The sequence below is a fragment of the Bos grunniens genome, chromosome 13, assembly GCF_055505025.1.
Source record: "Bos grunniens cultivar Pamir isolate PY7600 chromosome 13, Bosgru_T2T1.0, whole genome shotgun sequence".
In the NCBI taxonomy this organism is placed as follows: domain Eukaryota; kingdom Metazoa; phylum Chordata; class Mammalia; order Artiodactyla; family Bovidae; genus Bos; species Bos grunniens.
In genome coordinates this window covers 80,675,422-80,699,409 of record NC_141177.1, presented here as the reverse complement: position 1 = coordinate 80,699,409, position 23,988 = coordinate 80,675,422, and the positions used below count along the sequence as shown (strand labels likewise).

The 23,988-nt window shown below is 40.3% G+C and overlaps 3 protein-coding genes and 1 non-coding gene across 26 annotated transcripts; all 4 read right to left on the bottom strand.

Moving 5' to 3' along the window:
• Nucleotides 1-681: 681 nt before the first annotated feature.
• On the bottom strand, nucleotides 682-23,971 carry MKKS (MKKS centrosomal shuttling protein). Of its 17 annotated transcripts, none has more exons than XM_086335059.1 (9): nucleotides 23,889-23,971; nucleotides 22,487-22,706; nucleotides 17,510-17,625; nucleotides 12,243-12,473; nucleotides 10,352-10,463; nucleotides 7,462-8,872; nucleotides 4,311-4,486; nucleotides 3,299-3,409; nucleotides 682-1,185 (listed from the first exon to the last, which is right to left on the bottom strand). In XM_086335059.1, the coding sequence occupies exons 6-9, from the start codon at nucleotides 8,444-8,446 to the stop codon at nucleotides 745-747; spliced, it is 1,713 nt and encodes a 570-aa protein (XP_086191185.1). In that variant the 5' UTR covers nucleotides 8,447-8,872; nucleotides 10,352-10,463; nucleotides 12,243-12,473; nucleotides 17,510-17,625; nucleotides 22,487-22,706; nucleotides 23,889-23,971; the 3' UTR covers nucleotides 682-744. The 17 variants fall into 17 exon arrangements, with proteins under 17 accessions (XP_086191185.1, XP_086191184.1, XP_086191187.1 ...); XM_086335058.1 differs by lacking the exon at nucleotides 22,487-22,706 and adding an exon at nucleotides 21,253-21,314; XM_086335061.1 differs by lacking the exon at nucleotides 22,487-22,706 and adding an exon at nucleotides 21,253-21,314 and having other exon boundaries at nucleotides 17,510-17,568.
• On the bottom strand, nucleotides 8,459-23,971 carry LOC147361294 (uncharacterized). Of its 6 annotated transcripts, XM_086335083.1 has the most exons (5): nucleotides 23,889-23,971; nucleotides 21,253-21,314; nucleotides 17,510-17,568; nucleotides 12,243-12,473; nucleotides 8,650-8,872 (listed from the first exon to the last, which is right to left on the bottom strand). In XM_086335083.1, exon 4 carries the CDS (start codon nucleotides 12,450-12,452, stop codon nucleotides 12,261-12,263), a length of 192 nt encoding a protein of 63 aa, XP_086191209.1. In that variant the 5' UTR covers nucleotides 12,453-12,473; nucleotides 17,510-17,568; nucleotides 21,253-21,314; nucleotides 23,889-23,971; the 3' UTR covers nucleotides 8,650-8,872; nucleotides 12,243-12,260. The 6 variants fall into 6 exon arrangements, 5 of the variants coding, with proteins under 5 accessions (XP_086191209.1, XP_086191210.1, XP_086191207.1 ...); XR_015140018.1 differs by lacking the exons at nucleotides 17,510-17,568; nucleotides 21,253-21,314 and adding an exon at nucleotides 10,352-10,463 and having other exon boundaries at nucleotides 8,459-8,872; XM_086335084.1 differs by lacking the exon at nucleotides 17,510-17,568.
• On the bottom strand, nucleotides 8,459-23,971 carry LOC147361295 (uncharacterized). Of its 2 annotated transcripts, XM_086335085.1 has the most exons (4): nucleotides 23,889-23,971; nucleotides 12,243-12,473; nucleotides 10,352-10,463; nucleotides 8,459-8,872 (listed from the first exon to the last, which is right to left on the bottom strand). In XM_086335085.1, exon 4 carries the CDS (start codon nucleotides 8,828-8,830, stop codon nucleotides 8,669-8,671), a length of 162 nt encoding a protein of 53 aa, XP_086191211.1. In that variant the 5' UTR covers nucleotides 8,831-8,872; nucleotides 10,352-10,463; nucleotides 12,243-12,473; nucleotides 23,889-23,971; the 3' UTR covers nucleotides 8,459-8,668. The 2 variants fall into 2 exon arrangements, with proteins under 2 accessions (XP_086191211.1, XP_086191212.1); XM_086335086.1 differs by lacking the exons at nucleotides 10,352-10,463; nucleotides 12,243-12,473.
• Nucleotides 19,320-19,427, bottom strand: LOC147361296 (U6 spliceosomal RNA). The gene has a single exon (XR_015140077.1). It is a non-coding gene; the product is annotated as a U6 spliceosomal RNA (small nuclear RNA).
• Nucleotides 23,972-23,988: the final 17 nt, after the last annotated feature.

Below are 23,988 nucleotides of genomic sequence, written 5' to 3'. Positions count from 1 at the left end.
GCCCGAAAATACTGGGGTGGGTAGTTTATCTCTTCTCCAGGGGATCTACCCAACCCAGGAATCAAACCAGGGTCTCTTGCATTGCAGGCAGATTCTTTACCAACTGAGCTGTCAGGGAAGTTACTATATAAAGTCTATTTTTTTCTTGATTACACATTTCCTCAGAATAACAGAAATGAAGAACAATAATACAAACTAGCAATTGCAGGTAGAGCAGCTTCTACATCAATTACCCAATTACTGAATGATACAGTCTCAGATAAAGAACCTGGAAATTTTACTGAATGTGCAGTTTGAACACTTCTTTTGAATGAACAGTCTGTATCAGATGCTTTGTGATACTTCGGAATCTAGCTTTATACTTTAAAAATATGTAATTACTACTAAGTAAAAAATATCTATAAAAGTATATCCAAGCAAGAACATAGACTAGGATGTTTTAAAATTTCTGTATGCTCTTAGAATGACGTCAAAATAACGAGAACAGAAACTTATAACAATCTACAGCGGTACCTATGAACTCACTGACATAATTACCATATTTTCAACAATGCTTCATATTTTTATTATTCTATAGTATTTCTATTCAAGAATCAATTCTTTTTTCCTTAAATAAGTAAATCTATGATTTTATGAATCATCAATCTCAATATGGAGAACAGGCCTTTCAGAGAGAACATATAAACTCAATGCTTTTCTTTATTGACACGTCACTCGTTTTTCATTTTGTAAGATAACATTACATCAGTTTGTATCTTCAATGACACATGAAAGATCCAAAATCAAACTGGCAGTCTCCACAGCCACCTGCAGGCCACTAAGCTTCGCAGTAAAGCAGTCCAAGGTCAGGGTGTCGGCCGAGCCTGTGGCTTCACGGGAAAGGCAGGTTTGCGGTGGGAAGGGATGACGAGCACTTCTTAGGAAGGACCAGCTGAGTTCTTCCTGGCTGCTGTAGAGTCCACAGCCACATCTGGAAGGCAAATCTGGCCAGTTCACAGCAGAAGGCAAATTGGCCTGAATCGACCAGAAGTGTCCGTATTTGCTATCGGTAAGAATTTCACCTCCGTCGTGCTCTAGAGAGCCAGCGAGAGATTCAAGTGCGCTGCAGAATGCTTCAGTGATCAGCTGGAGTTCTGTCTGAGAGCATCTCTCATCTCGAAGAATGCTTTCTGGCTCATTACGGGTCTAGAGAGTAACAAAACCAAAAATGTTTCTGAAAAATACTTGATCAAACGCTTAGTCATACAGTACTTGGGGGTTGGCACAAGGCTAATGGGCAGGGATGGGCCAGCTGGCCAGGCTAATCCATTAACCTGGTTGTTACAGTAAAAGCATCCACTGCTACTGCTAAGTCGCTTCAGTCGTGTCCGACTCTGTGAGACCCCACAGATGGCAGCCCACCAGGCTCCCCCGTCCCTGGGATTCTCCAGGCAAGAACACTGGAGTGGGCTGCCATTTCCTTCTCCACTACCAGTCATTTTATCAGAATGAATGACTCAGAATTAACCCCACCATCAATTTGTTCTGAAGGATTGCCAGTAGCGGTAGTGCCTTTGTACAACACGAAGGACAAGGCATAATAAGTGAATCACAGGCTTCCATACACCCAGAAGGAAGCTCGTGAAGACTAATGAAGTCACAAACGAAGTACTTATTTATACTCAGTAAACATTTGAGATTTGTTTAAAATGCAAATACATGTGTTATAACTAAGACAAAAACCATCTAGGGACATGTATCATTTTCACCTTAATGTTTAAAAAATAAGTATTCTTCTCTTTAATTAATGACAAGGTTATATAATTTTGAATTGCTTTTCTTCCACCGTTCTAAAAAGTTTATTCTAGAAATTTCATGAGAGAAAAAGTAACACTTAACAAACTCATCACTGAATGATCGTTAAAAATCTGTATCTTAATTACTCAAAAACAATGACCATTTTTTCCTTTTGCCCAGGAGACTGGAACCAGATATCATGTCTACTGCACATCCCCTCCCCACATTTTCAGTGCTATATTGTTTCCTCAAAAATCCTACTCAAGACACTGTCCTTCTCCAAAAGACTTTTTCCAGTCTACTCAGTTCCATTTGCAGACTATATTATTGTCTCTTCAGCATCAATAGATTGGCAATGGTTTTGTTTTTCATAATGTACATTCTGATAACTTTTCATGAAGAAGCTTTATATTCATACAGATTTTAAGTTATCTGGGGAAGCAAGTTATTTGGGCATGTCTGTGGAAAACATTCACACACTCACCAATCCCAGGCATCCCAGAGACTCTGCACTCCTGACTGACCAAAGAACCAACTGCAAGCACTTGGAAAACACATACCTTTTTGTAGCTACTTTCAAAGAAAGTAGGTCAGTGTTAATGAAATAAAAGAAATATGATGTGTGACATTTATCTACTATTAGGATATGGAGTCTCATAGATTAATAAAAACAATTCTATTTAATAGAATTAACATGTATCATAAATGAATACCATTTAAAATTATAACAGAATCTAATAATTAGATGCTTTAATAAATGAAACTTTTTCTGGAATATTCAGAAGGTACTGAAGTTTTTTTGTAGAATCTCAACACTTTCATCATGAATATCAATTATTACTGTATGTTAGCAGTGGAGATCTCTAGGATGACAACTCCCATCAACAGAATACTCATTCAGTACAAATGAACTTGCTTAGAAAACAGAAACAGACTCACTGATTTTGAGAACAAGCTTACAGTTGCTGGTGGTAGTGGTGGGAAGGGATAGTTAGGAGCTTGAGATGGACATATACACATTGCTATATTTTAAATGGATAACCAACCAACAAGGACCTGCTGCGTAGTACATTGAACCCTGATAAATGTTATGTGGCAGCCTGGACGGGAAGGGGGTTTGGTGGGGAGAATAGATACGTGAATATGTATAGCTGAGTCCCTTTGCTGTTCTCCTGAAACTACATCAACGTTGTTTGTTAATTGGCTATACCCCAATACAAAATTAAAAAGTTAAAAAAAAAAGAAACTAGAAAAAAACCCAGAATGCTCAACAGGCAGTATATTTAGACAGTCCTCAAAGAATGTGATCATCTGCTAAAAGGCTGGATTAATAATCATTGTGACAAAGATATGAGCTTATATTTTCAAGTATTATTTTCCTCAAGTGTTTTTAAATACAATATTGATTTCAAGACTACTGAGAAATTAAGCATTAAAGGCTCCAGAGTATTATTATCTTATTATCTCATAAAATGCATGTTGCTGAGAATTCAGATAATTTAGGAGGGACTATCTAACCTACCTTGTGTCTGATATATGCCACCAGATGAGTTTCAGTACAGCCACCTCCCAACAAAACATACGGGTCCTTGATTGTTAACTGCAAAGCATGCAGTGCTGTTTGACACGTGAGCTAAAAAAGAAACAATCACCAGAATCTGACGTTGACATCATAAACACGAGGAAATAGAGCCATGTTTTCAAGGCAACTTAGACAGTGGACTCAAGGAGCCTGATTTTAATTGCAAAAGAACAAAACTAGTGTCACCATGGTTGTCATGTGATGAATACATTTTGGAATAATAAAAATTAGAAACGAAAGACTACTTTAGCCAGATGTTTGTTTTCATGGACTGGATTAATATTCTCCTTCATATACATTTAGCTCTTCAAATTGAGATTCACAAACACAACTGGATCAGCAGAGTGCTAATATTTCTAACAAAAATACCTGCATCTAAATAAATTAGCTGTATAAATGCTATATAGAATTTATTTCAAGCTGCTATGGAAATGATCCAATCCAGCAGCAATAAAAACACACAGACCTTGAATATTTACCAGGCTAGAGCCTTGAGTATCCATTCTGCCAGTCTGTGACAGTACCATTGGGCATCACTTTCACTGTATAAAAACTGCATGTGTTATTGCTGTTTGTGAACATCTCTGTTAAGAAGTGGATGATGGGTATAACTGGGGAACCTATTTCTAAGTGAGTTATTCATACACATTAGCATCAAGTACACAATTCAAATTAATTTCTTAAGAAAATTTCCCATCAAGGACTTTTACATTGCTTGTAGATTACTAGAAATAATAAGAGGCAACATATGCCAAGTTTCTATACCACAGGAAAATAAATCAGCTTACTTATAACTGTAATTCTCACATTTTGGTTGTTTTTGCTTTCTACACCACCTAGGAAAGTTGTGAAAAAAGCACAGCTGACTGATGTGAAAAAAATTATAGTACCTATCTGATTCTTTAATCCCTGCCCCAGTCCCTAGATAAGGAATTCAACATTTATTACCTACCTTCAGCTCATCCCAGGCTGTGTCATTTCTGTTGCAGAGAAGCAGGCTACAGATAGTTGTTTTGTTAGGAATAAGATGAAAAAAATGTTTGCAGCCAAACTTTGCAATGCACAAATCTTTTACACTTCCATAACTACTGGGGGAGATTGAGCCCAAGGAACCAATAGGCCATGTTCCTATTTTTTAAAAAAGTTTAGAAAACACAAAATAGATGAATAAACATGGAGCTTACAATCATTTAAAATTACAATATCCATTCCTAGCAAATATAAAAGTCCCAAAAGCACAGCATTTAAAATATGAAATATAGGATAAAGAAATAATAAGATGCATCTTCTTAAACTATAAATAGTATTCTATTATTCAAATGATGTGCAAATAAAGCAGCGGTTCTTTTGATTTACAGACTTCTTTGAACATTTGTTAGAAGCAATTCTGCACTCTTTCAGGAAGTCCAGGAACCTTGGAAGCCCATTCAGGGATCAGAGACCCCAAATTAACAACCACACTAATCTGAAATAAGGATGAAATGAGGAGACAGGATATTTTTAAAAGGTGTTATTATTTTTACCTTAAAACTCACAAACTAAGCTATGCAGAGGGCTGTATCACTGAATTCCTTTGGGGCTCCATTTAGTGAACATACAGGATTTTTTTTCTTTGCCAAACAATTGTTTGTATGTAAACAACTACCTAAAGCATGTCAAAATAAAGTATGTGAACTTATTATTTCATTTTGTTATTCTTTATATTTTCCCCTCCCTCCTGCATAGGTAAAATAATAAAATTTTACAAAACACAAATTAATAAAAAAATGAATGAAGAAGTTAGGATGACTTGAAGGTTTCTAAAATCTCTAAATGTAATTAAGTTATATAAGAAATGGCAACAAGCTTTTAAGAAGTAACAATGGTTTAACAATGGTTTAAACAATGGTTTAAATCTTAAGATTAAAACTATAATTCAGCAATGCACCTCCTTGGGCCAGTTTCCTCTCAAACGAATGGAATTAAAACAATAATGTCTAAATATTCTTGCAGCTCATGAACAATTTCACTTCTTTGAATATCCTTTCTTCTTTACTTCTGAAGTCTCAAAGAACAAGGAATACTTGAGGGATCTAAAATTTAAGAAAAAGAAACAAACCCTACATCTTGTACAACTTCAATGGTGGAACCAACAGAAAATTTGTAAGGCAAGGCTCAGCTTTCCTGCTGCCCAGCCTCTGATGTGGAGCAAATCACTGAACTCTTCTTGGTGGGCTTCCCCATAGGACAGTAAAGTGGGGGTGATCATGTCTATTTCACAAATCAAACCAAAAGTTAAAAATGTTTTGTAAGCCATGACAAGCCTCATACCCACCAGTCTACCAAGCACAATAATCCCATTACTCATCCTAAATTATCCAAAAAGAGGAATTAGGTTTGAAGCAGGAGGGAGAGGTAATTTCAACCTAGATAAAATGGATTAGGCCCAAACATACTTCATCTATTGTTTAATGGAGCCACAGGGGCCTGATAAAGAGTTTTTCTCCCCGCTTTCTCTTTTGTCTCAAAAAAGTTTCTGTCCCCAAGATCCAGAACTATAATTCTGGCTTTATGTAAAAGTGTTGGTTGCTCAGTCGTGTCCAAGTCTTTGCAACCCCATGGACTATAGCCTGTCAGGCTCCTCTGTCCATGGAATTCTCCAGGCAAGAATACTGGAGTTGGTAGCCATTCCCGACTCCAAGGAACCTTTCCTACCCAGGGATCAAACCCGAAATTATGTGGGGGAACAGAGCACAGCATGTCTATAAAAGAAGTTCACACTCTCCCCAATCCCAGGCACCCACTGGTAGTGCTGCAGTCTCTCGATGACACTCCTAAGCAACCAACCAATCAGCAGCAAATACTTGGAGAACGCTTAACTTTTTGTATCCATTTGCAAGTGAAATAGGTCAGCTCATGTTGTACAACACTCTAGTTATCAGTGGGATAAAAATCAGTTGTGGGCTGGTGTGGAAACCAAATGCCCACTTACACTATTTCAATGGAAAAATTCTTCAGTTTAAAAACTGACATCATAGTATTTAATACTCAATATTCATAACTTGAAATCACCTGCTCATGAAAAGCCAGTAAATACTTAGGGATGTGGGTCTGACCCACAACATCACTAATGAGTTCCAAAGAGTGATTGCCATTATTTCTTAACAATTTCCACTCTGATGATCGTCTGACAATAGTCCAGATATACTAGGGATTCGATACTGGCACTCACACTTCTTCTCTGATGACTTATAAAAATAGTCAACTTTAACAGTTTTACCAAAATTTATTAAACTCTTAAGTCCAACCACTTATAAATTGAAATTTATCCAAATGAAATGATGCAGTTAAGAGATATTGACAAGTGGCTCAAATCAGGAACTCTCTAACTTGTCATTTCTCTTGGTCTCTATTAGGTGACTACCAACCTGTTTCCAATTTGCCAGGTTTGTAAAATACAGTGAAATTCTTGCCTGTTATAATTTTATATGTTAATAAATGTATTATTGTTAATTCAACAAACATTTTAGAACCCCTACTATGGACCAAGCTTGTTTTAAGCACTAAAAGTAAAAGGCAACCCCAGCTCTCAAGGAGCCTAGCTGGAAATATCTGGGATATTTAATCATGTGCTAGCTTTAAACAAACATACACCCTAATAATACACACACATACCCTAATTAGAAACCACTATTTAGGCAGAAGTACAGTTGATTGTTGGAGTTAGATAACACAAAGTGACTTAAGAGCTTTGTAAAACTCAAGTAGAAGAAATCTGTTTAGATTATGAGACTTTATATGACTGTAAGAATGTTAGCTTTCTCGATAATCTGTTGAATGTTTGGGGGTTAATAGCTGTAAATTATGGCAGACTCTGCAGTACATTTGGGGCTGGAAAATACCTACAGAATAGTCATCATCACTCAATTTTTAATAAGTGAACAATACAGGATCTTTTTCAGAAACAACCTTTGCTGCCAGAAATGATACACACACACACACTGTGAGGTTGGCAGCTTTTCAAATTGTTCAATATGTTAACACAACACACACCAAGAATATCTTTGCTCAAGGGAAGTGTGATTTATTAACTATAAAGGGCAAAAACTGAGAGTGCTTTTTACCTGTCACTTTACTCAGGGGTTCCATCAGAGACACGCCAATTCTGTCTACAGCAATAACATGATGAGTTCTGAGAAACTGTTTCAAAGATGGGTGTATAACTTTTTGACACAAGACAAGATCTACATGGTCACTAACTAGTTGTTTTCCTAGGTTAAACAACTGGTCCAGAGCTGCATTTTCAAGAGAAACTCCGTAACTGACCAACAGTGTTCCTTCTCCAGTATCAGAAAGGTCTCCGGATAAAGACACACAAAAGAGGGCCACCTTGAAGGAATCTGATTTTTTGATAGGTAGTATCTTCATCAATTGAACTCCTGATACTTCAATAAGTATTCCAGGTAACACAGCAGAATCTATAACCCTTTGCCCTTTTAAAGGAACAATTATACTCTTTCCTAAAATGATGTGCTCTTGGGCGTTCTCTGGAATTGTAAGCAGAAAGGCTCTCAGAATCAGAGTACTGATATGGTCAACTTCCTTTGCGATGAGCATGCAGGCAGGTTTACTTGTTAGTATGCTGCGTACCAAACTCAGGAGGATCTGGGTGCTACTAAAGTCGACTGGGATTCGGCAAGCACAGCCCTCAGATTTCAAGTAACTGGTGCAGAGGCTCAAAAGATGCTTATTTAACTTAATAACCGTGGTGGGTGCCAAGCCTAGTCTCTGAACATTTTCGACAAGGTTGCAGCAAAGAATGGCTGTGAATAAGCCGCCATCGCTGAAGCAGGCCACGTGATTCCGCACGGCGGCCGTCAGGACCTTTAACACGGGGTGGCTGACGGGCAGGCCGGCGAGGAGGGCGGCCGACTGGGACGTGGTGACCACGGAGCCGCCCCGGCCGTTGTGCAGCTGCTTCAGCCTGCCCGCTGGGCCGTAGCACGACGTGACGAGGCCCTTCAAGGCCGCCAGGCTGGCCCTGGCACGCTCGCCCGTCAGGGGGTCACTTCTGCAGATAGAGGGCTTTTTAGCTTCTAAACGAGACATGTTACTGCAAGGTAATTTGTGAAGAAAGTTTTTATTTTGTTGACCAGAGTTTTCTATTCATTGTATTGTCGTGGGTTTTAACATTTAACAAGATTATCTTTTAGGAATCAAGAGTTAGGATTTACAGCATTGTGGCTCTAAAATTAAATACTGAGCTCCATGCTTATGAAGCGAATCGGCACATAAGGATCGATATAATGACATTTTAGTAATTCCAAATATTTATTTTACTTCATTATTCAAATTCTTTTGTTTGCCTTCAGGCTGAGACTTTACAGACTGTTTTGCAGCCCTCTGTATAAAATACGTTCCAAGATGGACACCTATGAAGGAAACCACAGCTACAAGAAGCCAGTTCTTTCTGATCCAACTGCTATTTTTCATCTCTTCTTTCTAGCTCAAGCTCTGACTCAGAGCTGCTTCTTTCTACAAGAAATAAAAATAAAAAATATTTTAGAGAAGTAACCCCAAAACATTTTATAATTGAAGCTTAGTAATTAATTTTAATGCTCTGCTCCTTCTTTAGAAAAAGGAACCACCCACAGGTACAAATCTCCAGAAAATGAGAAACTTAAGACTAAAAACATCCATTTCTTTATTCTTCAATGAATCTCTACAAGGAAAAGTACTGGTATTTTAATAATTCTGGAATGCACAACAAAGTCAGGAAGCTTATAGTACACAGTTTTTTAATATGATATGGTTCTAGAAAATGGTGTGTGTATATATGTGTATATATATATAGTAAAACTCATAGAATCTGGTCTCGAGGTCTCAAATGTTTTTATTCTCTTGCATCAAGATCTAGCGATATTTTTTTCTCTAACTTTGGTTTGCTTGGAAACCTTAGGTCTGAATATAAGTGCATTTGTATCAAATCCTATTTGTAAATAATTATGAAAATGAGATAACCGTCAGGATTCCTAATATAGACACGATCTAATGTACACTATCTAGTCTACATCTAGCTGGACAAATGTGTACAACACATTTACCAAAGAAAAAACCATGTTTAAAATATCTGGCTAAAGTCAGAGCAATCCTATGTAGTTTTACCCTATCAGTTAATGATACTCAGTGTTGATATCTTACAACTAATCCACTCCCAAACTACAGCTATGACAATAAATACAAAAGCCAGGGAATGTGCTGGATGACAAGGAGAAAGACAGGACTGGATTGGCAATCTGGCCTCAAAGAGGGTAAATAATGTACAATGCTGCCGTTTACCAGGTGTGCCCGCACTTGTACTAGTTTCCTTAATGAGGCTGGAAGAAGGGAGCCGGAGGCGTAAACTTCTGATACTATAATAATGTGTGGAGATCTGTTGAGGTTTGGTGCTTTGAAGGTAAAGGTTCAACCAATTACCGGTTATTTTCATGAATATACTAACCCTGCTAACCACGTGGACCGTGTTTAGCATAAATAAAACTAACTGAACTACTCAGACTACAGTCCTGCCCAGAGTAGACTATGGCACAGTACTATACAGACCAGGAAGGTGATCTGAAGACGTGCAAAGATGTGAAGAGAACAAAGGAATGTTATGCAAAGTGTTATTTTGGTTATCACACCTCCCAATTTAGTTACAGGGCTGTAACCATGGCAACTGGGCCCAAATAAAGTGAAAGCAAGGATGGCCAGCTTTCTCACTGCAATGATAAAGCTATAGTTGTGTCTTTTTACAGCACAAGGAAAAAAAGTTTCTGTTCATCTCATATGAGAAAGAGCCAAATAACTTAAATATTATTTCAAAGCTTATTTTAGATTCAGCAAAATCTGTGAAATACATTTAAATGCAAGCTTAGTGAAGTGACTTCCATATGTAAATTTGCATATTACAACACCCACACAAACCACAGAAACCACAAATCTTAACAGACTGTGACCAATAAAGTGATTTACCTGGTTACTTTTCAATACATAATAGTGACATGCGACTTTTCAAAAGGGGCTAAGTTGGCCCCTCTCACGTCTTGTGGTAGTTGGACCAGTAACCACATCTTTTGGCTAGTATCTTTATGAGAAAGGAAGAAAGTGTTGGTGACCGCCAAATCATTTTCAGGATGTCAAAACTGCTGACTCATGGTCCTATGTCTTTCTCTAGACAAAATAAGGTTCAACTGAGAAAATGGGGGACATAAAACACAGGGCTGGCTTATAGAATAGGTTTGGAAGTGCCAATTCAGTTATTTCTTTCTTCCTAACAATGTGACCTATTATTCCTAAAGTTAACATCACATGAATGGCCCTGACTATTCCTGGATGCACTGGCCTGGCAGATGGTCTTTTTGCAGTGATGGATAACAATTAAATATTAATAATACTAAAACTTCCATGACTGTATTCTCAATTCAGAGCTATAAAATATGATCTAAAGAAATATAAACAGGTAAAATTTTTTCCTAAAAGGAATCAGGGTTCTTTGGAGAAATGGCTGAGGCAAGAAATAAATGAGATAAGCTAGGGACTTTTCCTGTCAAAAAGTAATAGTTATTAAAAAATGACACAGGAAACAACTGACAAAGGATTAATCTACAAAATATACAGCAGCCCATGCAGCTCAACGCCAGAAAAACAAACAACCCAATCAAAAGGTGGGCAGAAGACCTAAACAGACATTTCTCCAAAGAGGACATAAAGATGGCCGACAAACAATGAAAAGATGAGCAACACTGCTCATCGCTAGAGAAATGCAAATCAAAGCTGTAAAGGGTGTCACCTCACACTGGTCAAAATGGCCATCACGAAAAAGTCTACAAACAACAAATGCTGGAGAGGATGTGGAGCAAAGGGAACCCTCTTGCACTGTTGGTGGGAATGTAAATTGATAGAGCAACTATGGAGACCAGTATGGAGATGTCTTAAAAAACTAGGAATAGAACTACCATGTGACCCAACAACCCCACTACTGAGAAAATTGTAACTGGAAGAGATATGTGTACCCATGTCCGTTGCAGCACTTTTTACAACAGCTAGGACGTGGAAGCAACTTAGATGTCCATTGACAGATGAATGGATAAAGAACTTATAGTACATATATACAATGGAATATTACTCAGCTATAAAACATTAACACATTTGAGTTAGTCTTAATGAGGTGGATGAACCTAGAGCCTGTTGAACTGAGTGAAGTTAGCTGGAAAGAGAAAGACAAATATTGTACATTAACGCATGTGTAGGGAATCTAGAAAGATGGTATTAATGAACCTATTTGCAGCACAGCAATGGAGAGGGACACATAGAGAACAGACACTGGACACAGCGGGGGAAGAAGAGGGTACAACAAACTGAGAGAAGAACATGGAGACATATACATCACCATATATAAAACAGATAGCCAGGGGGAATTTGGAGGGAATCTAAGATGGGACAATTTAAGCATTAAAAAGAATATTGATGATAATGACTGTGATAATTCAAATTTATGCCAACTTCTGAATTCATCAAGAGCAAAAACTCTCATTGCTACTAGAGCATTAACTTGTTATTATAAAAACTGATGAAGGGAAACAAGGGCTTCCCTGGTGGCTCAGTGGTAAAGAATCAGCCTACAATGCAGGAGATGCAGGTTTGATCTTTGTGTTGGGAAGATCCCCTGGAGAAGGAAATGGCAACCCACTCCAGTATTCTTGCATGGAAAATTCCATGGTCAGAGGAGCCTAGTGGGCAACAGCCCATGGGGGGTTGCAAAGAGTTAGACATGACTTAGCTGCTAAACAACAACAAAGGAAAACAAAGCCTATATTTTGCTTTTCCTATATAAATGCATTTTGAGGGGGTAAATCAAACTCACCTGAAACTTGCAAGCCTGCTACTTCCCTGGGAGGTGGTTCTTCTTAGGACTTGTAAGTGCCAGACTGTCTGGTTCAGAGAGGTTGTCCTTACTAGGAATTTGGAAAACAGGGCTGCTTTTGATCCTGTGCCACCCCAAATGTATGAACCCAATCAGAGGTACCATAACAACCAGAACTTTGTAGTCTTTCCAGAAGTTCTGAAAGCCCATAGTACTTCAGCATCAGTGTACCTAAGAAAAGGTTGACAGTTAAAAACAAAATTAAAAAAAAAAAAATCCCTCTAAAATTACACCTCTAAAGCACAAGCAAAATACTGCCCTCTAATAAAAGCTACCTGTTAAAAAGTTTCTAAGTACAATACATTGCAATGTTATTTAACAAAAAGAGGTAAGTTGCAGACTTACAGGGATAGCAGGAGATCAGGCTTGGAAACATACAGGACAACACTAAAAGTTTAGTCAGCAATTATGAAGGAGCAACATCACCTGCTGGGAAAGCTGCTGGAAACTTTGGGAACACTCATGCATCAATGTTATTGTCTTTATATAATTAATTTCTCTGACCCACAACAAGTTAAATCTATTTAGTCACAATTTTAACAGAAGAACCAAATGGCAATCCTTAAATATGCAGTGAGAATTCAGATTCTGCATTCTGATAGGATGTGAGTGATGATCTTTCCACTGAAATGTTGTCAAGCATTGTTCCCAATTGTAGCAGAAGACTTTTGGCTTGAACTCTGTGAATGCCATCTCCACATTTCTGTGCTGAGCCTCTGCATTTAGAGTGTTTACCCTTATCACTAACTATATCCTGTAAGGGTTATTTCTGCTTTACTGACTATGCCAAAGCCTTTGACTGTGTAGATCACAACAAACTGTGGAAAATTCTTAAAGAGATGGGAATACCAGACCACCTGACCTGCCTCTTGAGAAACCTATATGCAGGTCAGGAAGCAACAGTTAAGAACTGGACATGGAACAGCTGACTGGCTCCAAATCGGGAAAGGAGTACCTCAAGGCTGTTTATTGTTACCCTGCTTATTTTATTTACATGCAGAGTACATCATGAGAAACGCTGGGCTGGATGAAGCACAAGCTGGAATCAAAATTGCCAGGAGAAATAAGAATAATCTCAGATATGCAGATGATACCACCCTTATGGCAGTTAGTGAAGAAGAACTAAAGAGCCTCTTGATGAAAGTAAAAGAGGAGAGTGAAAAAGTTGGCTTAAAACTCAATATTCAGAAAACAAAGATCATAGTATCTGGTCCCATCACTTCATGGCAAATAGATGGGGAAACAGTGGAAACAGTGGTTGACTTTTTTTGGGGGGCTCCAACATCTCTGTAGATGGTGACTGCAGCCATAAAATTAAAAGACGCTTACTCCTTAGAAAAGTTATGACCGAACTAGACAGCATATTAAAAAGCAGAGACATTACTTTGCCAAAAAAGGTCCGTTTAGTCAAAGCTATGGTTTTTCCAGTAGTCATGTATGGACGTGAGAGCTGGACTATAAAGAAAGCTGAGTGCTGAAGAATTGATGCTTTTGAACTGTGGTGTTGGAGAAGACTCTTGAGAGTCCCTTGGACTGCAAGGAGATCAAACCAGTCAATCGTAAAGGAAATCAGTCCTGAATATTCATTGGAAGGACTGATGTTGAAGCTGAAACTCCAATACTTCGGCCACCTGATGCGAAGAACTGACTCACTGGAAAAGACCCTGGGAAAGATTGAAAGCAGGAGAAGGGGACGACAGAGGATGAGATGGTTGGATGGCATCACCAACTCACTGGACATGAGTCTGAGTAAACTCTGGGAGTTGGTGATGGACAGGGAGGCCTGGCGTGCTGCAGTCCATGGGGTCACAAAGAGTCAGACACGGCTGAGTGACTGAACTGAACTGCTAAGGGTTATTGTCAACAAAGTTTACTTGAAGAAACTAGGGCTAGGAACTTGTCTGCAGTTTCAAAGCTCCATAGTATTAAGAACAGTTTTTTTGCTCTGTCTGTTCTGGAAAGCATGAAATGTGGCCCAGGAGGTCTGTTTCTGATGATCTCTTGGGTTTGGGGTTGTAAGTCTAGATGACCTCTCAAGACTTCTTACACTTTTTTACTCAAGGGAGCTCACTAGGCTTTAGTGATGAGCTTATACACTCATAATGCTCTGAATGGACCCGCTCTCCAAGCTCCCTTCTGGGCAATGAAGGACAATAAGGACTGTTAAGAATTAGGTTCAGTGGCATATATGTGAGTTCCATTATGAAATCACTTATGGTAATTTTGTGTGAATGTGTTTAGAAAAATGTCTGAACATAATTTTTATTTATACCTTCCCTTTTAAGGCAAGATTAAAATATAGGACTAATGAGCTACATATCTGAACTGTGTTCTGTATGTACATATTAAAAATAAACAATGCTTAGAGTTATGCCTATGTACATATATTATTCCCAGCATTAGAAACGATTTCTCCTCGAAGTACAAATTCACATTTCATAAGGACTTTTTTGCTAACTTAAACAAATTGCTAGAGAAATCATGGCCTGCTTTGTAACTTCAAGTATTTTTAGCCCTCTCTCTTCCCTCAAGGGCTTTGGCATTCTATATGCTTTTTTGCAACCTTTAGGACCATACCTTTTATTGACAAACTCATGTTCTAATCTTTGGAGAAAGTCAATCACAAATAACTGTATCATGATTACATTTCTTTGTGGAGCCCACTGTGCAAAAGCCTTTGGGGCATTTGAGATTTGAGGAACAATAAAACCTCTGAGGGAGGCCCTGGGTGATCAGGAATAATGAGGGAAGAGCTTGAAGACTTACTTCTGAGATGGAAGGAGGGACTTGAGGCTGTGCCAAAGTCAATGGTCTGTGTTGACAGGTGGCATTTTTGTCCACAAAATACCTTCAATTAAAGGATCAGGATATACTGTCCTTTCACATCCAGTCTCAATACTTAAGGTGACTTTAAGCATCTCCAACTCTGTCCCTTTTGACATGAGCTTGTCAAGTCACAGCACTTTTCATAGACAGCACCTCTGCCCCTGTTTACTTCTCATGATCACTAACATATCATCATATTTGTCACTTTTTCGTGAGTTATGAACTTTTAGGAAAACAGCTTATAGAAAAGACTCATTAGGAATGGGGGTAGTAGTGGTTTAGTTGCTAAGTCATGTCTGACTCTTGTGACCCCATGAGCTGTAGCCCACTAGGCTCTCCTTCTCCATGTTTGGAATGAAAGAATAAAATAATAAAGCTGAGATGAATAACTCAATAACCAAACTTCAGAATAAATCCAGGTCCAAGCTGTAACAGCAATGTCTGGACTGTGGTACTATTCCCTCCATGCACAACAGATCACAGTATGGAATGTCATGTGCTAGGAGCCCTCGTATTAGGATCAACGTGGCTCCCTGTACTCAACGTCTCTTTGGGTCTTCCCTGGGTTAAGACAAGGGAGGTACTCCATTCTGTTTATATTGTGTTTAACAGGCGAGTATCCTTTTCCACTAGAATAAGATGCATTAAGGATCAGTGCATCTTTTTCTAGATTTAGGTTTAGTTCAGCCTTGCAATTAGTATCTATTTTGGCTGAAAACTCATTATTTGCCAAATGATCACTGAGGCCCAGCAACAGCACTTCCTGATATAATAATTTTAATATTTGCTCAACACCTACATGCAGCCATTTCCTCATATTCTCTGCGTCTCATATATTGATTTGGCTAATGGAGGTGAAAAAGCAGGTAACTGACTTCCAGTGATTATTCTGTCGTCCTTTGTGAGGCTTGGAAGATGATAAAGATCAGAATGACAGGGCATTTTACTTTACAAAGTACTTTTAGAGTCTTCACATTTAAATCCACATAAACACGCTGAGTATCACACCATCTCCAGCAAGTAAGATAGACTCACAATGGCACAGCAATCTTCACCTACTTCGTTTCTTTTACTTAGCGTCTTTCCAGCATTTTATATATACTGTCGCTTGTATAAATCACATACCAGGGCAGACACGTTAGACTTTACTAAATAAGGCTCCTTGCTAGTTGTAAGAAAAAGACAACAAAGTAGTTAGTGAAGTAATGTGTTCCTTATTTTTCTCGTATCTTCTTGTGGGGCTTTTGCTATGCTAAGTCACTTCAGTCGTGTCCAACTCTGTGCGACCCCATAGACGGCAGCCCACCAGGCTCCACCGTCCCTGGGATTCTCCAGGCAAGAACACTGGAGTGGGTTGCCATTTCCTTCTCCAATGCATGAAAGTGAAAAGTGAAAGTGAAGTCGCTCAGTCGTGTCCGACTCTTAGCGACCCCATTGATTGCAGCCTAACAGGCTCCTCCGTCCATGGGATTTTCCAAGCAAGAATACTGGAGTGGGGTGCCATTGCTTTCTCCGTGTGGGGCTTTTAAATACAATCAAATATACTAGGGGTATACAATTTGATTTAATCCATTTTTTTCTTCTAAAGTCTTTTTGTGGAATATTTTCAAAATGAAACTTAGTATCACTGCCCTTTTCTAAAAACTATAACACAGGCTTACTTTTTAAAGTTAGAAAATACAGTAATAAGAAAGCTAAAAAAATCTGTAATCTTTTTGGTTTTAACAAAAATATGACTGCAATATACACTCTCTCTTTGTAATCTCTTCTCCCTCCAATAATATAAATCTTCATTATGATTTTTAGTAGTTATATAGCTTTTATGGCGATATCCTAATTTAACAGATCACTGATTGATAGGAATCTGAGATTTTTTTCAGTTTTATTGCTAAACATGCTGAGTACTCTTGTAAATCCTCCAGAGTCCATGCTATAGCCTCTCTATGCTGCTTCTCAGGATAATCAAAGTCTTACTAGAATTCCTAACAATTAACTCATTTTTCAAATGAATTTAACAAGAAGGTTTTTAAAACTTTGACTTTTATAAAGGTTCACAGTGCTGAACAGCAGGGAGACAGGGAGTTCCAAATTGGGGATGGAAAACAAAGCTGGATACAGCTTTTCTTGAGATGGCCCTTCCCTCAAAACATTTGGCAAAGAGTTATTCCAAGTGGTGTGGAACTATTTTATGGACAGAAGAGATTCCTAAGTCTGAAGCAAGATTTTCTCAAGAATATGCTCAAAATGATCACATTTGCCAGGCAAAAATAGGCTGGCTTCTAAAATGAGTTAGTGCTTCTTCATTCACAGAGCGTTTCAAGTTTGCTTGGACTAAATCAGTGACACAGACCACAGCAAGAAGACGTCTTCCCTCTCCTTACCCTCCTCCAGTCAACCTGCCACTGCCCGTATCTTTCCTGGGTCCTCTCTAAACACGCTCCTAAGAAAAGCAAATGAAAGCAGAAGGTGTAGGGCTCTTTTGCAAAGATGGAGGAAACTAAGAAAAAGGAAAAGAGATTAGTAAATTTTACATTAGTAAACAGAAAGTAGATATTTACAGTTTTATCCATTGAAATGCCTCTGTTAAGTATAGAAAATGTTTATACACCATTGACACAGATGCTTTCTTATATCCTTCTTTCCAAAACAAATACTTTGTATTATTCAAAAAGTTTCCTATTTTTTCTATTTGTTTCCATAGCAATTTTATGAGACCAGTTTATATATGAGGAAACAGTAAATGATTCTAAAATTATTGTCAGTTAATATGGCACACGTCTTGGAGTTTGGAGTCCTAAAGTCTAGGCTGGTATTCTTAATGGCAATTTTCAAAAGTTGAGTATTAGTATCTCAGCTTTGGCAAGAGTCAATCAGAATTGCCAGTGCATAATGATGTGTGCCAAGAACATTCTGGGCACTGCTGAATAGCTGTGCGGGTCGCTGAGGTCAGGTTCCCCAGTGTATTACACCTGGCATGTCTTTATTCTCACAGCGGGATACATTAGAGGTTAACAGGTCTTGTGCCACTTGGTCCAAAATGAGAGGGCAAACAAGCCCATATCCTCTAAACACACACCCATGATCTAGTAATGGATGAGTGGAGCTAATTTTAGCCGCTATTTTTTTTTTTTTTTAGCTCAGTTCTTAGTGCTGAATAAATAGTGAGAAATTAATGAGCAGAATGGAGAAAAACTGGTTACATCTCTGCCCCACTAAAATATCATAATCTTTTTGACTGCATAGAACTGATCAGTAACGTGAAGGGCAAAAAAAGCACTTAATTCTAAACAACCTGGCCCTGGCTATCAGATTACTCTTGTATGCACGCAGTTAAAACCACCGCGTTTCGCTATCCATTAGGCCTACAATAACCCGGATGCAGGCAATGCGGGGAAGGCTCTCATTCTGCCTATTGGGCTTGCGGGGCGCCATCTGCTGGCCTCTTGAACACAGTGTAAGGCAGATTCTTACGTCTTCATTTGGCTCCGTTTAAATTTGAAAAAAAAAAAAATGTTTAAAACATTTTTAAAAATTATTGAATGTAATTTAAACATGAAGAGAACACTAAATGGAAAGTTGAACAGTTAATTAACCCAGCTCTTGTGGCTGCGATATTTCATTAAATTTATTGGAATTGTATAATGCCTTTTCTTCTGGCGTGACAAATGTTGATTTTAAGTATCTGTGAATTCCTCATTTCTGAAATCTAATTACTGACCCTGAAAGTAGTTCTTTTTATCCTCAATTTTAATACAACAGTTCACATTTTGGCAATTTTGTGTACACGTTAGAAAGGACTGCATGGTGTCTTCAGGCCTATTGAACTGACTGGTATGCCAAACAGAACAATAATTTATTTTTCTTTTCCCCCTTTTCTAACTACATCACCTAAAATAACAGCTTTGCTGAACTTTGTCTTGTCAAAACACAGACAACAAAAAAATTACTGTCAATCCTTGATTAACTGAGTGGACCATGTGTCTTAGTGGCTTAGTCCTGTCCCGACTATTTGTGACCCCACGGATAGTAGCCTGCCAGGGTCTTCTGTCCATGGAATTCTCCAGGCAAGAACAGTGGAGTGGGTTGCCATTCCCTTCTCCAGGCGATATTCCCCACCTGACCCAGGGATCAAACCCGAGTCTCCCTCACCGCAGGCAGATTCTTTACTGTCTGAGCCACCAGGCTTACGAAAAAATAATGGAACGCTTCATGAATTTGCCTATCATCCTTGCACAGGGGCCATGCTAATCTTCTCTGTATCGTTCCAATTTTAGTATATGTACTGCTGAACCTGAGCTCTAAGTTTCCTTTCTGCAAAATCTTTCCCCTACCTTGACCAGTAGGCAGTAACTGGTCAGAATCAGCTGACCAGCACAGCCTGGTCTGGAGCGGGTCAGGACCAGGCGCAGAGCATGGTAAAGGCATAAGCATTTTACGATCTCTGATATCCTCTACTCCATTACTGTGAATTCAGTGTCTTTATAAATAAGTAGTATACTGGAAGCATCACAAGTTTTATATGGGAGCTTTTAACTGTCCACAACCTAAAATTTGAACAGCAAGTGAATAAGTAGCAACTAACAAGGAAAAGACGATCAGCTTTCTGGCAGGCTGTGGCTTATCAGAAAAGTGTGGAAAGTCGTTATAAAACTTAGGGTTGTCTGAGAATCTTTCCAGTCCCTTTCACCATCTTTACACCTGCCATTTGACATGGAAGCTGGTGGGGAGTTACTGAAGACAGTGGAGTGGGCTCTTAGTGCTGCAGCAATGCCTTTATGTTCCCCTGGTCAGATCTGAATCTCAAAAGGGCTGGTTTCTGTCCTCACCATTTCTGAGATTTCTATTTTACTCTCTAACTTGGTTTCTTCAGATAACCTACTGGCCAGAGGACACTGTGGCTACTGGGTCTGAGCCCCTCTGCTTCCCGCTCCCATGTGGTAAAACTTCCGTCTCAGCTCCCATTTTCACGTCCTTCCTCACTGTCTCGGAGGAGGACCAGACACTTCTGGTCAGTCAGTCCCACCTGCCACTGTGTCTTCAGGGTCCCAACTCCATCACCCCCCCCCCCCAACTTCTACTTTCTATCTCCCACTTGGAACTGGTCTTCCTCCTTGGCAAAACTGTTTTTCTCCACTGAAAAGGACCAAAAGCAAATTCCCTAAAGCCACTACCCTTTACTGGCCCTTCCTTCTAGGTACTAGACACTGATTCCTTTCAAATAACACATTTCTAGAGCCAATTCCCAGGAGAAGGCAATGGCACCCCACTCCAATACTCTTGCCTGGAAAATCTCATGGACAGAGGAGCCTGGTAGGCTGCAGTCCATGGGGTCGCTAAGAGTCAGACATGACTGAGCGACTTCACTTTCACTTTTCACTTTCATGCATTGGAGAAGGAAATGGCAACCCACTCCAATGTTCTTGCCTGGAGAATCCCAGGGACGGTGGAGCCTGGTGGCTGCCGTTTATGGGTCGCACAGAGTCGGACACGACTGAAGCGACTTAGCAGCAGCAAAGCTAATTCCCACTTCCATCTTCACACCCAAGTAATTTGCTTTTGTTCCACTCTCCATGGAAACCGCTTTGACTATAAGGATCACGAATCTCTCCCTATAATCTCTCTACAGCACTTTTGATGAGTTCTTGAAACTCTTTAAGTACCTGAGGCTAGTCTGATCCTTCTCGGTCTCCTTTAATGGTTCCTTGGTCTCCATCCACCTGTTCACCCTTCTCAAAGCTCTGTCCTTGGCTGTCTTCTCCCTCTGTTCATTTCCTGGGTGTCCTCATTCACAACCAAAGCTTCTACTTTAGCTTTGTGACTCCCATGCCTTCATTTCCAGCTTAGTCCCACATGTCCCATGCTGCTGTTCCCCACAAGTGTCTAAACTCATCTCATATAAAAATGAATCCTCTTTCCTTCCCAAATTGCTGTTTCTCCTCTACTTCCTGCTTTTTTTTTTTTAAATAAAGAAATTATCTACCTCACTGTTCAACTAGAAAATCTAAATACGGTGGATTCTGCTGTTTCTTAAACTCCCCATCAAGTCAGTCACCCAATTCTCCATTTGACCTGACATTTCTTTTGCACAATTTCTCCCTACCGCCATAGTCCAGACCCTCATTACCTCACTTGCTTCTAGTCCAATGGTTCTCAGTGTGGTTCCTTCACCACTGGCAGTAGCATCACCTGGGAATTTATCAGAAATGTAAACTCTTGGGCTGCTCCGGAGCGACTGAATCAGAACTCTATACTGGGATTCAGTAATCTGTGTTTCAACAAATTCTTTAGGTAATTCTGAAGCTTAAATCTGAAAACCACTATTCCACTCTCTACCCTCTTAACACTGCTATCTTGGTGAAAACAACAACAGATACAGTTGTGTTGCTCAGAAGCCTTCAATGACATTTTTGACTAGAAGTGAAACCTACACTTCTTTGTACAGCACAAAAGATAGGATCTAGTTCCTGCCTACCAGTTTCCACAAGGTAAAGCACAATACATCGTCTTAGTAAGAATGCACTGTTGTGTAGTGATTAAGTGGACAAGCTGTGGAATCCTATTGCCTGGGCTTTGCATCTCTGCCTTATTACAGTACAGCTGGCTGTGACCCTGGATGATTCCTTAACCTCACAATGTACATCATCCATAAAATGAGAGTAACACTGACAGCCATATCACAAGGTTGTTGTGCAGTTATCACACACCTGGCACTCATGCTGGACTCTGTTACTAGATTTCAGGATGTTATAGAAAAGGTTGCTGCTAAGTCGCTTCAGTCATGTCCGACTCTGCGAGACCCCATAGACAGTAGCCCACCAGGCTCCCCCGTCCCTGGGATTCTCCAGGCAAGAACACTGGAGTGGGTTGCCATTTCCTTCTCCAATGCATCAAAGTGAAAAGTGAAAGTGAAGTCGCTCAGTCGTGTCTGACTCCTAGTGACCCCATGGACTGCAGCCTACCAGGCTCCTCCGCCCATGGGATTTTCCAGGCAAGAGTACTGGAGTGGGGTGCCACTGCCTTCTCCCATAGAAAAGGTTAACAGGCTCCAAAAGTGAGGGCCAGGAAAGTTCATCATGAAGGAAAGAAGGAAACTCAAGGACAAAGCAAAACAGCAAAGACAGGGTGATAAATTCATATTCGTTTCTCTGACAACAATTAATGAAGTTAATGGTGCTAAGTGATTAAATATGAGGGTTCCATATGAGGGTTCCATCATCCATAATGATGCTTTGAGTAATGATGGAAACCAAATTCTAACCTCCCCCACTAAGTATGATCTTAAGCAAAAGACTTATTTCTTGCCTCAATTTCATAGTCCATAACATGGTGCTATATAATGAGAATTCCTATATATTTACCTAGGACTTCCCTTGTGGCTCAGACGGTAAAGCATCCGCCTTCAATGAAGACCAGGGTTTGATCCCTGGGTCAGGAAGATCCTCTGGAGAAGGAAATGGCACCCCACTCCAGTACTCTTGCCTGGAAAATCCCATGGATGGAGGAGCGTGGTAGGCTACAGTCCATGGGGTCGCAAAGAGTTGTACACGACTGAGCGACTTCACTTGGTCTTGGTCTTACCTACGTAAATATTTATTGTTTATCCAATATCTGATATGTGAACATTCAATACAGGGCAGCAATTATTCTTATTGTATGTACAATATCTTCAATACAAATCAGATATAAAAACAGGCACTTCTGGAGACTCCTGTCTGATCCAAGCTCTGGGGAGTGTGCAGACAGATGTCAGTCCCAGGACTGACTGTGGGAAGAGTTGAAGTTATGCTGTCTTTCGGGAACAGTGGGTATCCAATAACTGATCACTGCAGGGATATAGTCTTGATTCTTCCCTCCAACTTAGGACAACTCTCAGAGTTACTGTGAGACTTGGTAGATACTCTCCTTGGGACCATACTGCAGCTCAACTTTTTCTACCCACCATTCTACCTCTTTTCTTCCTTGGTAAGATCCAAAAAGTACTAATAAATGTCCTGGTCATAAATCTCCTTAGGTCTGCTTCCCAGGGAACCCCATCTAGGACAATCTGGAAACATCTTGTTCATTTATCAATGTACTTGTTGACTGTTGCCCCTCCCATTATTAAATATAAGGTCAATGTGATCAGGGCCATGCTTGTGTTGGCCACTTCTGTATCTGCCAACTAGGCAGTGTGACAAATATGAATATAAACTGCCGGTGTTAATGAATGCATCAATGAAACTGCGGGTAGAGCGAGCCTCTGAAACACCAACAGGATGTGAGCCTGCTCTGGAATGGGAGGAAGAAGCATATGACCTCAGGAGGCCTCCATCTCAACAGGTTTCCAGGCCCAGAATGTCCAAAGCGCCAAGTCCTGCTTCTGCCGTCCGAGCTAGTACTGCCACACGCTGCGGAGTGCTCCCGTCAGAGGGCGGCTCTCCAGGCAGACACAGGTCTCAGGGCCAGGGCATTCGGCGCCTTCCCTCGGGCGCCTTTTCCGTCTACGTTTCGGTGCGGCCGCGCGGATCCGAGGGAGGAGAGTGCACACCCGGCGCTGTGCGCACACCTTCGGAGCACCCCCGCTCCTCCGCGTTCCTCCCGGCAGCAAGCGCCCAGCGCCGAGGCTGCAGGTTAAACGCAGTCTCTAAGGAGCCGGCCCCCCAGCCCCGCCCCCGGTCTCCTTCAGTGACCTTTCCGAGCGAGGACGAGGCACCGAGGAGCCCCGGCCCCCCTGCAGCCGGGCAGAGAGTCGGCTCCCCGCGGCGGCCCTGGCCTTCTCACCTGCCTGCCGGCCGCCGCCCGCAGCCCCCAAGGCCGCACCTCGCGCCGCCGCAGCTCCCGGAGTTAGGCCCGCTCTGGGAACCGAGCATGCGCAGCCCCG

Bases quoted from the DNA above. Each gene is read 5' to 3' on its own strand.
- MKKS (XM_086335059.1), bottom strand. From the start codon at position 8,446: ATGTCTCGTTTAGAAGCTAAAAAGCCCTCTATCTGCAGAAGTGACCCC. The intron at 3,410-4,310 runs GTAGGTAATAAA...TTTCTTTTTTAG, and splicing joins CAGCCTGGGATGAGCTGAAG to CTCACGTGTCAAACAGCACT. The intron at 1,186-3,298 runs GTAGGTTAGATA...GTTACTCTCTAG, and splicing joins TGGCATATATCAGACACAAG to ACCCGTAATGAGCCAGAAAG.
- LOC147361295 (XM_086335085.1), bottom strand. From the start codon at position 8,830: ATGAAAAATAGCAGTTGGATCAGAAAGAACTGGCTTCTTGTAGCTGTG.
- LOC147361294 (XM_086335083.1), bottom strand. From the start codon at position 12,452: ATGGGCTTTCAGAACTTCTGGAAAGACTACAAAGTTCTGGTTGTTATG.